General features: G+C 39.8%; 2 protein-coding genes across 8 annotated transcripts in view; one reads left to right on the top strand and one right to left on the bottom strand.

The window, feature by feature from the left end:
• The window catches only part of PLCZ1 (phospholipase C zeta 1), a 48,751-nt gene extending 37,463 nt beyond the window's left edge, over positions 1–11,288 (bottom strand). The window contains exons 1-3 of one of the 7 annotated variants that reach the window (XM_059886147.1): positions 11,132–11,288; positions 10,548–10,702; positions 9,416–9,539 (exon numbers count right to left, since the gene is read on the bottom strand). In XM_059886147.1, coding sequence (XP_059742130.1) covers positions 9,416–9,539; positions 10,548–10,558 — 135 coding nt within the window. In that variant the 5' untranslated portion in view covers positions 10,559–10,702; positions 11,132–11,288. 7 annotated transcript variants of the gene reach the window in all.
• Positions 11,289–11,304: 16 nt separating this feature from the next.
• CAPZA3 (capping actin protein of muscle Z-line subunit alpha 3) lies at positions 11,305–12,390 on the top strand. Its single transcript, NM_001040561.2, is given in 1 exon segment — positions 11,305–12,390. A coding segment is annotated over 1 exon segment (900 nt). The 5' UTR covers positions 11,305–11,476; the 3' UTR covers positions 12,377–12,390.
• Positions 12,391–14,151: the final 1,761 nt, after the last annotated feature.

The following is a 14,151-nucleotide window of genomic DNA, read 5'->3' as shown; positions in this document are numbered from 1 at the left end:
AATCCCAAAGAAAGGCAATGCCAAAGAATGCTCAAACTACTGCACAACTGCACTCATCTCACATGCTAGTAAAGTAATGCTCAAAACTCTCCAAGCCAGGCTTCAACAATATGTGAACCATGAACTTCCAAATGTTCAAGCTGAATTTAGAAAAGACAGAGGAACCAGAGATCAAATTGCCAACACCCACTGGATCTTCAAAAAAGCAAGAGAGTTCCAGAAAAACATCTATTTCTGCTTTATTGACTATGCCAAAGACTGACTGTGTGGATCACAACAAACTGTGGAAAATTCTGAAAGAGATGGGAATACCAGACTACCTGACCTGCCTCTTGAGAAATCTATATGCAAGTCAGGAAGCAACACTTAAAACTGGACATAGAAAACAGACTGGCTCCAAATAGGGAAAGGAGTATGTCAAGGGTATATATTGTCACCCTGTTTATTTAACTTATATGCAGAGTACATCATGAGAAATGCTAGGCTGGAGAAGCACAAGCTGGAATCAAGATTGCCAGGAGAAATATCAATAACCTTAGATATGCAGATGACACCACCCTTATGGCAGAAAGCGAAGAACTAAAGAGCCCCTTGATGAAAGTGAAAGAGAAGAGTGAAAAAGTTAGCTTAAAATGCAAAATTCAGAAAACTAAGGTCATGGCATCTGGTCCCATCGCTTCATAGCAAATAGAAGGAGAAACAGCAGAAACAGTGACAGAATATTTTGGGGGGCTCCAAAATCACTGCAGATGGTGACTGCAGCCATGAAATTAAAAGATGCTTGCTCCTTGGAAGAAAAGTTATGACCAACCTAAACAGCATATTAAAAAGCAGAGACATTACTTTGCCAACAAAGGTCTGACTAGTCAAAGCTATGGTTTTTCCTATAGTCATGTATGGATGTGAGTTGGACTATAAAGAAAGCTGACCACCTAAGAATTTATGCTTTTGAACTGTAGTGCTGGAGAAGACTCTTGAGAGTTCCTTGTACTGCAAGAAGATCCAACCAGTCCATCCTAAAAGAAATCAGTCCTGAATATTCATTGGAAGGACTGATGTTGAAGCTGAAACTCCAATACTTTGGTCACCTGATACAAAGAGCTGATTCATTGGAAAGGACCCTGATGCTGGGGAAGATTGAAGGTGGGAAGAGAAGGGGATGACAGAGGATGAGATGGTTGGATGGCATCACCAACTCAATGGACATGAGTTTGAGCAAATTCCGGGAGTTGGTGATGGACAGGGAGGCCTGGCGTGCTGCAGTCCATGTGGTCTTGGACACAACTAAGTCGGACACAACTGAGCGACTGTACTGAATGAGAACATATTGTATAGCACAGGGAACTCTATTCAGTGCTCTGTGGTGATCCTAAAGGGAAAAGGATATCTGAAAGAGGGGATATATGTATATTTATTGCTCATTCCCTTTGCTGTACAGTAGAAACTAATACACTATTTTAAAGCAACCATACCTCAATACAAATTAAAAAAAAAAAAAAAAAAAAACAACCTGGTGGCCTGGGCTGCCCAGTTTAAGCAAAGAAGCAAACCCTGTTCCTCAGGAGAACTGCAGCCCATAAATAGCTCTCTGCCCAGAAAGACTTGCCCAACTTCAGGCTGAGGTATTGATACTCATGATTCTTCAAGACTGAGGACGTCCCTGAACCATCTGGATTTGCTTCAAACCTCGTCCTTACTGTGGTGATGACATCCACCATCCTGGGAGGTACTTAGGTGTGCTCAGTCATGTCCGACTTTTTTGCAACCTCATAGACTGTCGCCCACCAGGTTCCTCTATCCATGGGATTTTTAAGGTAAGAATACTGGAATGGGTTGCCATTTCCTTCTGCAGGGGATCTTCCTGACCCAGGAATCAAACTGGGGTCTCCTATCATTGAAGATGGGAAATTATAATTTTGGTAGAGAAGGGAAAGGAAAGCACAAAGGGTAAGTAATAAGGAGAAGAAATATAAGGCCTGGGGAACACAGTGTCAGCAGAAGAAAAGGGGGAAGAAGAATAGTGGTAAGCAAGGAAGGTTCAAATCTGAGTACTGAACCTCTTAACAGCAGCCTCAATGTTAACATAGGGTATCAATGTATTAATATCTCCCCTGTAGGATAAAACTGAAGAGCAAAAACCTTTATATGTTGATTGTCACCAGTCCCAGAGCCATGGTAGACCAGGACTTGAACTAACTCCAAGGAAGGAAAGAAAAAACAATACACTATTGCCTGTACTCAAAGTGAGAAATGGAATATTTCCTGCCATATCAATAAACAAAGGATATCATCAGTGATTGCAGCCCTCCAATGTGAGCTGGCAGGGGGCTTCCCTGATAGCTCAGTTGGTAAAAAATCACCTGTAATGCAGGAGACCCTGGTTCAATTCCTGGGTCAGGAAGATCCACTGGAGAAGGGATAGGCTACCCACTCCAGTATTCGTGGGCTTCCCTTGTGGCTCAGCTGGTAAAGAATCCGCCTGCAATGCGGGAAACCTGGGTTTGATCCCTGGGTTGAGAAGATCCTCTGGAGAAGGGAAAGGCTACCCACACCAGTATTCTGGCCTGGAGAATCCCATGGACTTTACAGTCTATGGGTTCTCAGAGAGTCAGACAGGACTGAATGACTTTCACTTTCACCTTCTTTCAATATGAGCTGGTGAGCCCTGAGGGAACTCAGGAAGGAAAGAACACCTGCCATCAGACTGCAGCCACTCCCTATGTTGAGCCCTGAGGAGGATATGAAAACACAGAATAATGACCCCAGATAGCTGAGGTGCATATCAAAGGAAGGATTTCAGTGAGCCCAGACACTTACATCTTCCTATACTTAGAAAAGTACTAAACTACTTAAGATATCTGGTTTTCTTTAATTTACAATGAACTTTTGACATTCAGACTACCTACCCTTTGTAAAATTTCTATGTAACCTGGGTCCCCCTTGCCTCCTCAGAGCAATTCTCCCAGGATTACTTTAGATGCTACCTCCCAGGGCCAAAATCCTAAAACTTCCCATCAAACAGAACGTAACTCTCAACTTTTAGGTTGCATGTATTGATTCAGTTGACAAGAGTATATGTGCAGAAATAAATTGCCAAATACAAGTCTGATCTCTCTAATTCTCTTAAATTTCTCAGTGTTTCTCCTCTGGTTTCAAGACAAAATCCAAACTATTGGCATCCAAGACCCTCAAAGACATGGTTTCTTCCCCCGCCCCACCACCACTTCTTCCATGCATTTCACACTGTACTGTGCTCTGAATCAGTTACAATACAAATACCAAGCTACCTCTTGCTATTGTAAAGGCTCTTTCTTCTGTCTGGAATATTGTTTTCTTTTTTATTTAAGTTGGTTGGGAAGAGCCCCTGGAGCAGGAAATGCCAACCCACTCCAGTATTCTTGCCTGGAAAATTCCATGGACAGATGAGCCTAAGGGACTGCAGTCCATGGGGTCACAAAGAGTCAGACATGATCAAATGACTGAGCATGAGCATGAATTTCTACTAATCTTCAAAAAAATGTCCTTCTCTTGAAGTCTTCCCTATGTCCCTCTGTGTCTCCTCCCCACATCATGTTAGAGAGCCCTACCTAAGATTCCTAGAAGATTCTATACCTGCTTCTCTACTGGGGTTTATTACACCAGAATAAAACCTTTACGCATCCCTTCTAGAATTGTCTCAGATGCAAAGTCTGTCATTTGTTTCCCATATCCTTAGTACATATAGGGCTTCCCTGTTGGCTCAGATGGTAAATAATTTCCCTTTAATGTAGGAGACCTGGGTTCAGTCCCAGGATCGAGAAGATCCCCTGAAGGAAGAAATGGCAACCCACTCCAGTATTCTTGCCTGGAGAGTTCCATGGACAGAGGAGCTTGGCGGGCTACAGTCCATGGGATCACAAAGAATCGAACATGACTGACTAACACTTGGTATGTATAAGAGTGTCTGACTGAGGCCTTCAGAACTTGATGATTCTGATGAAATATGTTCATTTAATTGGAAAAAGGAACTAAGTATCTCCCTAAAACTAGGGAGAGCAGGAAAAGATGTCTTTTATTACAGAAAATATGCAAAATCTCAGGGCCCACTGCAGGGAATACTACAGCTTTTCAAAATGTTACATATTAATCACTTACAGTTTACAACATAAAAAAAAAGAGTAATGAAATCATCTTTCTCAAGTTTACAAAAAAATAAAGTTCATTAAGTGGTTATTTTTTGCAAGGCATTACAAAAAGAACTTTCCCAAATAATTTATGTATAATTCCAAAATATATCTTTTGGGGACTTCCATGGCAGTCCAGTGGCCAAGACACCATGCTTCCAATGCAGGGAGCCAGGGTTTGATCCCTAGTAAGAGAACTAAACCCACACATCATGCAGTACAGCCAATAATAACTAAATAAATAAATAAAAATGAAAAGTTTGAATAATTTTTTAAATTTAAGAAATAAAATATATCTTTTACCTTAAGCCTATGACCCCATGAAGGTAGATACTTTATTCTTTTTTTATTTCCAAAGCCTATTACTGGAAGATGGAAATGGGAACCCTCTCCAGTATTCTTGTCTGGGAAATTCCATGGACAGGGGAGCCTGGCAGGCTATGGTCCAAGGGGCCACATGGGGCTGCAAAGAGTCAGAGATAACTGAGCAACTGAGTACACCCTAAATTAGGAGCCTAGTGATCATATGTTTAAATGAATGATTGAATCCAGGAGGATAAAAGAACATATTAAAATAATTCTATTGTTAGTCATTCTGATAGTACACTTTAGAAAACAGAATAAAGTTCTTTCATGTTGTTACCATTTCCATTGCTCAGTTTGCTAGTAAAAAGATGAAATGTTACTTAATAAACAACATTATAAGAAAGCTGATCTATCTGATGAGAAAGCTGAGCTATCAAAGCCAGAACTTCTAACATAAAATGTAGCATTTTAAAATTCTCTCTGAAATTACCCTAAAAACAATGTATTCAAAATATAGTCTAGGAAATCTTATGACTTGCAACTTTTTCCTCAAACTCTGATATACTTTTCTTATGCTCCTTGGAAGAAAAGTTATGACCAACCTAGACAGCTTATTAAAAAGCAGAGACATTACTTTGCCAACAAAGGTCCGTCTAGTCAAGGCTACGGTTTTTCCAGTGGGCATGTATGGATGATGGATGTGAGAGTTGGACTATAAAGAAAGCTGACCACCAAAGAATTGATGCTTTTGAACTGTGGTGTTGGAGAAGACTTTTGAGAGTCTCTTGAACTGCAAGGAGATTCAACCAGTCCGTCCTAAAGGAAATCAACCCTGAATATTCATTAGAAGGACTAATGCTGAAGCTGGAACTCCAATATTTTGGCCACCTGATGTGAAGAACTGACTCATCTGAAAAGACCCTGATGCTTGGAAAGACTGAAGGCAGGAGGAGAAGGGGATGACAGAGGATGAGATGGTTGGATGGTATCACCAACTCAATGGACATGAGTTTGAGTAAACTCCAGGAGTTGGTGATGGACAGGGAGGCCTGGCATGCTGCAGTCCATGGGGTCTTAAAGAGTTGGACACGGCTGAGAGACTGAACTGAACTGACATACCAGTTTAAATTAGCAGGCAACTTGTTCTTTCCCCTTTTCTTATTCCCTGTTTCCTTCTGTCCCTAATGCATGCATGCATGCTATGCATGCTAAGTACTTCAGTCGTGTCCAACTCTGCGAGCACATGCACTGTCGCCTGCCAGGCTCCTCTGTCCATGGGATTCTCCAGGCAAGAACACTGCAGTGGGATGCCATGCCATCCTCCAGGGTCTCTTAGGTCTCCAGCACTGGCAGGCAGGTTCTTTACCACTAGCACCACCTGGGAAGCCCTAATGCAGATACAGTAATCAAAGGCACCTAAGACCCAGTCTTCCCTGAAGAAGGCCTTTGTGCATATCTTGGAGTCTAGCCTGAAGAAGGGAGCTTGAGCACACAAGCTGCTGTGCAGAGGACACATTCCTTGTCCAGAGGTCACACCTCTTGTCCAGAGGACACACCCCTTGTCCAGAGGACACATTGGCTCCAGTAGCCAGTGGGCTTGTATTTCTGGGTTCAGCTGAACCGTGGCAAATATAGAGAAATATAACCTCTTAAAATTGAAAAGGATACTATTTCATATTCAGCCAACAATCAAGACTGTAATCTAAGACTAGCTATGTGAATTGAAATGACAGGAGATATTAGCTTGTGCTGTGTTGTGCTGTGCTTAGTCTATCAGTTGTGTCAGACTCTTTGTGACCCCATGGACTGTACCCTCCAGGCTAATCTGTCCGTGTGGATTCTCCAGGCAAGAATACTGGAGTGGGTTGCCATACCCTCCTCCAGGGGATCTTTCCTGCTACAAATTAAAAATAATGATTAAAAACAATTTTTTTAATTTAATAAAGGGATTTTTTAAAGAAAACTTAGAGAACTACTGCTCAAGTCAAGATTCAGTAATTAATTTTGGAAAAAGAAATTTAGAATATTTTGCCAGGGTCATGAAGTTATATGTGCTTTACTCAAGTTTTATAATAAAATTTCACTTTGTCAGAAAGTAAATTCATGTCAGAATTTATGTCAACTATTAAACACTTAGGAAATCAATAAATATAATGTAATTTTCTCTATTTTTTTGAACAGTCATGATGTAGCTTCAACTAAAATTTACTTGGTGCCTACTTTATGCCAAGCCTGATACTAGGTACATTCACAAATGATAACATTTAATATTTAGAACCATCCTGCAAAATAAATATATTAGTATCCCCATCCTGCAGATTAAGACATTTGCTCAGAGATTTCTGACTTGTCAATCAAGTACTGTACAACTAGGTTCTCAGAGACTGAAGACTCTCTACACCCACTAAGCTTGCTAATGATAACAGCTCTGAGACACTGAGCGTCTTTGTGTTTGTGTGGACACCAAAAAAAAAAAAAAAAAAAGATTCACTGTGATTCATTTTATTTGGTCTCACTAATAGGTGTATCTTTGCCGAGTGGAGAGATCAGCAACATAAGTTAAAGCAAAAGAGTTGGATGTTTAAGATTAATCTTGAGCTATCTAGAAAATTCAGTTAACCAATATACTTTCCCTAGGCATACTACTTAATCAACATTTTAACCAATATACAGCAATTTCACCTAAGGCAACAAAGTATTTCTATTAGGAGAGTTATTTAAATAGAAGATAATGGTTTACCATAATCATCACTCTTTTATACATAATTCATGCTTCTAAAGTATCTGAGGTCACTTTAAAGGGGTTTTTGAAGTATTCTAAGGAATCTCTGCTCCTCTAATTTTTATAATTAACATTGTTTTCATAGCTACTTTAAAAAGGTTTTGCTATACAAAATAGACCTTCAGCCTGGCTATGTCCAAATAATCATAAATTCCAATTAATGAGCTATTTATTTAATTGTTATACCTGTTGAACATTCTACATAATGCTTTTCGATACAGCTTGAGTTTTACTCAAGAGCATTTCAAAGACCTATCTCTATCTTGCAGCTAATTCAAAGCAACTTGAAAATCACTAAGATTTACAGTATTTCACATTAAATACAGATTTAACATATTACTACCTCTATATTGTGCTGAATGTGAATTTTATTAAACCAGAAAGCACACAGATGTTTCTCCCTTTGGGCAATACCACTGGGTTAAAATTCTATGTGTAAAGGCCTTTCACATAAATTTGTGTTCTTCAGGTGTGGTATTAGAAATTAATCAAAATTCTTATCGCTTATGGCAGCACAAGCTACTTGGAGCCATAGAAGCAACTCTGAATTCTTTGTCTTTTACAGCAGTCTCCTGAGAAGTTCAGTTTTTCTTTTCTGAACCTCCTCTTTTGGTTAGTAAACCTGAGGACTAAATCTGACTGAGAGAAATGCTTGCTCCTGTGTTTCTGCTTATTTTCTGAGCAGAGTCACCAATTGCCTTTCTTCAGGACTAGCTCTTCAAGGATATTTACATGATGAAGAGATAGTTCTTCATTCCAGAGGAAAAAGCAGGTTTGTTTACTGTCCAGGATAATAACATTAATAACGACACCCTCCGCGGCAAAGATCAGACAGGCTTATTGCCCATAATAAAAGCTCTGGGTTTCTTAAGCTTTCTTCTGAGGTCCCTCTCAGGTAATACACCCACTGTATGTGCACATGTCACCAGGCCCTCCTCATATCACTTTGGGAACAGGGCCAGGAGAAATGGCAGCAAAATGGTGATAGCCTGGCAACTGGTATATTTGGGAGTACCAAGCTGTCTTTTTTCTCTGAACTGGAACCTGCCTGTGCAAGCATTCCTGGAACTCTACCAGGCTCGCTGGTTAGCCCACGTGTGAAGTAACAACAGGGGCTTCCCAGGTGGCTCAGACCATAAACAATCTGCCTGCAATATAGAAGACTTGGGTTTGATCCCTCAGTCAGGAAGATCCCCTGAAGAAGGACATGGCTATCCACTCCAGAATTCTTGCCTGGAGAATCCCACAGACAGAGGAGACTGGAGGATTACAGTCCACAGGGTTACAAAGAGTTGGACAAGACTGTGCAACTAACACTTTCACTTTCAAAGTAACACAGGCTTCCCAGGATAGGTTAGTTGCTAACAATTTCACCACAGATTGTGTTATCTGGCTTCCCAGTTCCAAGAAACAAAATCATACTCAAGATGTCTACCCTTCCTAACTGTCTGGGTTGGCTAGTCTAGTATTCTTGCCTGATTCACCAAGAAATTTGCCATCTTCCTAGTAAAAAAAACAAAAAAACAAAAAACTCAGCTCTAACATGCAGCTTTTTCTTTTTTTCATGATCTTTCCATTCATCCTCTAGTGACAGAATTGAACCAGGTTCCCTTCCTACTAATTCTTCTTTAAACAAAGGGAAGTGAAAGTCACTCAGTCGTATTTGACTCTTTGCGACCCCATGGACTATATACAGTGGGATCTCCAGGCCAGAATACTGGAGTTGGTAACCTTTCCCTTCTCCAGGGGAGCTTATGGTATAATTCCTTGAAGATGAGTAAAATATGATTTTTATCAAGATTGCCCATGCCTTCTATAAATCACTAACATCCAATCCAGTTACCATTTCATCATTTATATGATTTGATCTAATCAGATGACAAATCTTAATCTGATGTGAACATCTATGCATTCTCAGCAGATTGTTCTAAGCAGATAACCTGGTATTATTTCAAATTTTATCAACAACTCATTTTTCCTCTTACCTAAATGCTTTCCATTTTGATTATAAATATATCTAACATAATTAATTGCTTTAATTTCTCAGAGACTAATCTTTCATATGTATTTTCTGCAGAAAACATACAAGTAGCTATCCACATTTTCTTATATTGGATGAAGTCCTTCCTAGGGTGGGATATGCAGGGGACAGATATTATCTCACCTTAAAAATATATTTCACATGAATAGTATTGCACTGAATATCTAATTTTTCAAGTAGTTTCAGAGCTTTTTCTAGAGTAATTTTTCCACCTTTGAAGTCATCTCGAACCATCAACAAAAACCATGTAGGAGACACACCAAAAAAATAAGTTAAGGAAATTCTCACAGAAAGTCATTAAGTACTTAAAATGACTAAAGAATATTTTGTCTCTCTTCAATTCAATGTTTTTCTTTTTCTTTTCAGAGGATAGTCTATCTCATGCCTAAGTGAGAAAATAATTATATGATAAATAATATTTAAAACAAAATTAAGTAGGTACTATTTAGTGTTAAAGGTATGAAAGGACTTAATAAAATAAGAATTATAGGAAAAGAACAAAAGTTAACATTTGAGAAATCCAGCTATTACTTGGGAAATACAGTCTATTTTCTGAAGACATGAACATCAAGATCTTTCTATCACTTGATCTCTCTCAGGGTTAGTTTCCTCATCTGAAAAGTGGTCAAATTAATACTTCAGGAAGGTAGGGGCATTAAATGAGCTCATAATATATCATTCAATATAGTTTATGTTACTGAGAGTTCAATAAATAGTAACCACGTCTGATATGATTATTACCATTATACTAGCCAAATGTCCAGCTACTCACATGCCTCCAAAAGCAACATTTTAAGGACCATCAGAAAGAGGTTTTTTTTTTTTCCCTAATGCCATGATGAGTGTCTAATTAATATGAAGGAGAAAACAAAAATAATCAAGTTTGCTTTATCTACAGAGAAACAACAAAATTTAGGACACTTCAAATTGAAAAAATAAGATTGAGAAGGATTAATATGACAGCCTATAAAATCATGAAAAGTATCAGTAAAAATTGTTCAACAATACACTCAATTTCAGATTGTTAGAACTAATAGGAAGCCCTTCAATTTAATGGCTGTGACTTAATATGGCAAAGCTCATGTTATAAGAAAAAGATATAGGAAGGTAGGGAAATTAAAAAAAAAAAAAAAAACTCAGGATGCAAAAAGAAGGAAGCAGTTTATACTCAAATGAGAGAAACAAGCTCAGGAGTCTTCAAAGGGGATAAATCAAGAGAAAGAAAGAGGAACAGAAAGGACTTCTGAGTGGATATTTGTTCTCCATATTTTCATGACCTGAAGTTTGTTCCTCCTCACTTAGAAGCTTCTCTCCATTATGAGTTGTTGCAGGTTCCAAATATAATTAACTCTGCCGCTTGGCAAGAAAGGGATTCCTTGAAACTCATCCGCTGTTGCCACTGCCCCTTTTCTAGAAAGAAAGCAGAAAACACAGTGGTTTGTTGCCTTTGTTCTTTGCAGTTAGCACAACACTAAAATCCCCCAGAGACTGTATGGAGGTTTGTGGTCTCTGCACTTCACTGCCCTTAAAATTTTTCTGGCTTCTTGCTTATGTTCTGACCATTTCCAAACCCACAATGTTTATGAGAGAGGCAACCCTTGCCGTCCGGCATTTTCCCATGAACAGCCATCATCTCTCATTTTATTTTTACTATTTTGTTTAAACCCCTCAAACCTTTCAGGATAACATGCTTCCACTGGGTTGGGGACAGTTATTCTGACGGTCTGATTACAAATCACTGCCACTGTGGTCCCCAAAGCGTCAAAGAGCTTCCAAATACTCCTTAGAAACTCTGGGATGCTTCTCTTAGATCTATGACCACCTATGCAATAAACACACCACTTTATGAAGAAGGCTGTTCTGGAGGCTAAGTTCTTAAAAATTCTTCAAAATTCGTATAACTGGTTGGCCGGGCACCACGCTGTCAGGTGACTGTCATGTTTTCCTTTGGGTCCAAACGCCCATTGTGATCTCATCAAAAGTTCCATACTTCACAGAGCAAGCTCCTTTATGACTTCATCAGGAGACTCAGAGCTGGCCAGACAACCTGGTTTTTGCATGGTCAGACATGGTAATCTTAAGCTTAAATGTTTAACACCTGGATGGGAAAGGTGCCCCATGGAATGTTCTCTCATCCTCTGAACACTGTTTATTCCAGAAGCTCTGCTTCTGCCGCAACCAAACATGTCACGTAGCACTCTGAGTAGGAAAGAGAAAGAAAAAGTAATTCGCAGACTATTGATACAGGCTCCTCCAGGGGAATTTGTAAATGCCTTCGATGATCTCTGTCTGCTTATCCGTGATGAAAAACTCATGCACCATCAAGGGGAGTGTGCGGGCCACCAACACTGCCAAAAATACTCTGTCCCACTCAGCATTGATGGGAATGCTGTCCTCCTGTCTCACCACAATGTCGTGGGCGACTACAGGTTTTTCGATTACCAGAGCAAACTTTCTTTCAAATTTGACCTGCTTCAAAACCAGTTAAAGGACATCCAGAGTCATGGAATCATTCGGAATGAGACAGAGTACCTGAGGACTGTAGTTCTGTGCGCCTTGAAGCTGTATGTGAACGACCACTACCCAAAGGGAAACTGCAATGTGCTGAGAAAAACAGTGAAAAATAAGGAGTTCTTGATCGCCTGCATCGAAGACCACAGCTATGAAACAGCAGACTACTGGAATGGGCTTTGGAAATCAAAATGGATTTTCCAAGTCAATCCATTTCTAACCCAGGTAACAGGGAGAATTTTTGTGCAAGCTCACTATTTCAGGTGTGTCAACCTACACATCGAAATCTCCAAGGACCTGAAAGAAAGCTTGGAGGTAGTGAACCAAGCTCAACTGGCTCTAAGTTTTGCAAGACTTGTGGAAGAGCAAGAGAATAAATTTCAAGCTGCACTGTTGGAAGAACTACAGGAGTTATCGAATGAAGCTCTGAGAAAAATTCTACGAAGAGATCTTCCAGTGACCCGTACTCATATTGACTGGCAGAGGATACTCTCTGACTTGAATCTGGTGATGTACCCTAAATTAGGGTATGTCATTTATTCAAGAAGTGTGCTATGCAACTGGATAATATAAAGGATTGCTCCTGGTAACTCTCTTGATCTGATTCAGTTGTGTTTCCAGGGACAGCGGGTGGGGGAGGCACTGAGGTTATTTTCCTAAAGTTAAGAACCCACAAGATATGTCCATCACTTGGCAGATGTAAATTTTGGGGCGATTTTTGGTTTTACTTTTTTGGGGTAGGGGCACATCACACAATTTGTAGGAACTTGGTTCCCCAGCCTAGAACTGAACCTGAGCCTTCAGCAATTGAAAGCAGAGTCCTCACCGCTGGACCACCAAGGAATTCCAGATGAAAGTTTAAATTAGGGACAAGTCTTTCAAATCATTTTATTCAAGGAATATTTACCAGTAACTTAAGGAAAGGGTGATGGTAATGTGTTTCATGGTAGTGACAATCACAAAGCCAGAAACATTTATTAGAACCTAAAATGACTTTGTAGAACGTGGCACCCAGAAGTATTAATATAGGTAGCCAGAGTTAAGGCTGTGTGAGTGTGTGTAGGAATGACTTTTGACTTTCTTTGTAACTGGAGAAGGCATGCAAACAAAAGTCATTCTGCAAATGATAATTCACCTAACTCAACTCACCAATAAAGGGGTAGATTTCAATCAGTGACATTAGGGTTGGATGGTCCATGAAACCAAAAAATATCAAAAATCTAGCTCATATGAAGGACTACTGGACCCATGACCACTCCCCCTCATACTCCAACCCCTCAAAAGAATCTGGAATTACTCTAATCTCCAGGCTTTTCTTCAAAGAATCAAGTAGAAAAGCTTGATTCCCCAGCTTATATAGTCTAGCTCTTGTGAAGTCATTTATACAAGAATTAGATGCTGAACCCTGTGCTAGATGATTTACAACAATTTTTTTGTCATTAGGCTGCTACTAGTGGTAACCCCATTTTATATGAGAAGAATCTAAAAATGGAGTCACTTAATTCATCCAGGCACATGGTGAATGATGAGTGTTACTGACCCCTAGCACTCTTAATCTCTAGGCCAGGGTCCCCAATCTCCAGGATCTAATGTCTGATGATCTGAGGTGCAGCTGATGTAATAATAATAGAAATAAAGTGCATAATAAATGTAATGTGCTCGAATCATCCTGAAACCACCTCCCACCCCTGGTCTGTGGAAAAACTCTTCCATGAAACTGGTCCCTGGTGCCAAAAAGGTTGGACTCCGCTGCTCTAAAGCACTGCAGCTCTCGGGGGAAGCCCGTTTCATTAAAAGTTGTGAACTCTACTCTGCAATGACTCAGGTAAGCATTCCACCCAAAGGATACCACTCCCAAGGGAACTAGAACTGATGGGTCGCTGTTTTCTAGCCAACCAGTCCCCTATCATTTGTCCCAGCAATGTTGCTGAACACTTTGTCTGTTCTTTAAGAATTCCAAATCTAAACCTCTCTACTAAGATTGCAGTTGAGCAGTAGCTGGGTCCCAGCCCTACATCCAACTTATGTGATAAACAAAGTGCTTTACAGTTTGGACCCATGCAACTGAAAAAAAAGGTTAAATTCTATTTAATGAACATTGGAGCCAATGTTTAAGGTTCCTCTACAAAAATGTCTAAATGTCATACCTCTCTTAATTGGTAGTAGATCTTAGAGAATCTCAGGAGGGTGACCCAGGGGTATACCTTTAAAACAACTTCCCTGTACCTATCCTCAGATTCTGAATTACTAGGTCAGCAAATCTACGCTTGAGCAATTATAGTGATGATTCTGATACAAGGGGCTATAGGATCACATTTTAAGATATATTGTTCTACTCTTAAAGTAAC

This window comes from Bos taurus, chromosome 5, assembly GCF_002263795.3.
Source record: "Bos taurus isolate L1 Dominette 01449 registration number 42190680 breed Hereford chromosome 5, ARS-UCD2.0, whole genome shotgun sequence".
NCBI classification, from domain to species: domain Eukaryota; kingdom Metazoa; phylum Chordata; class Mammalia; order Artiodactyla; family Bovidae; genus Bos; species Bos taurus.
The sequence above is the reverse complement of the archived record's forward strand: the minus strand, read 5'-3'. Positions and strand labels throughout refer to the sequence as shown.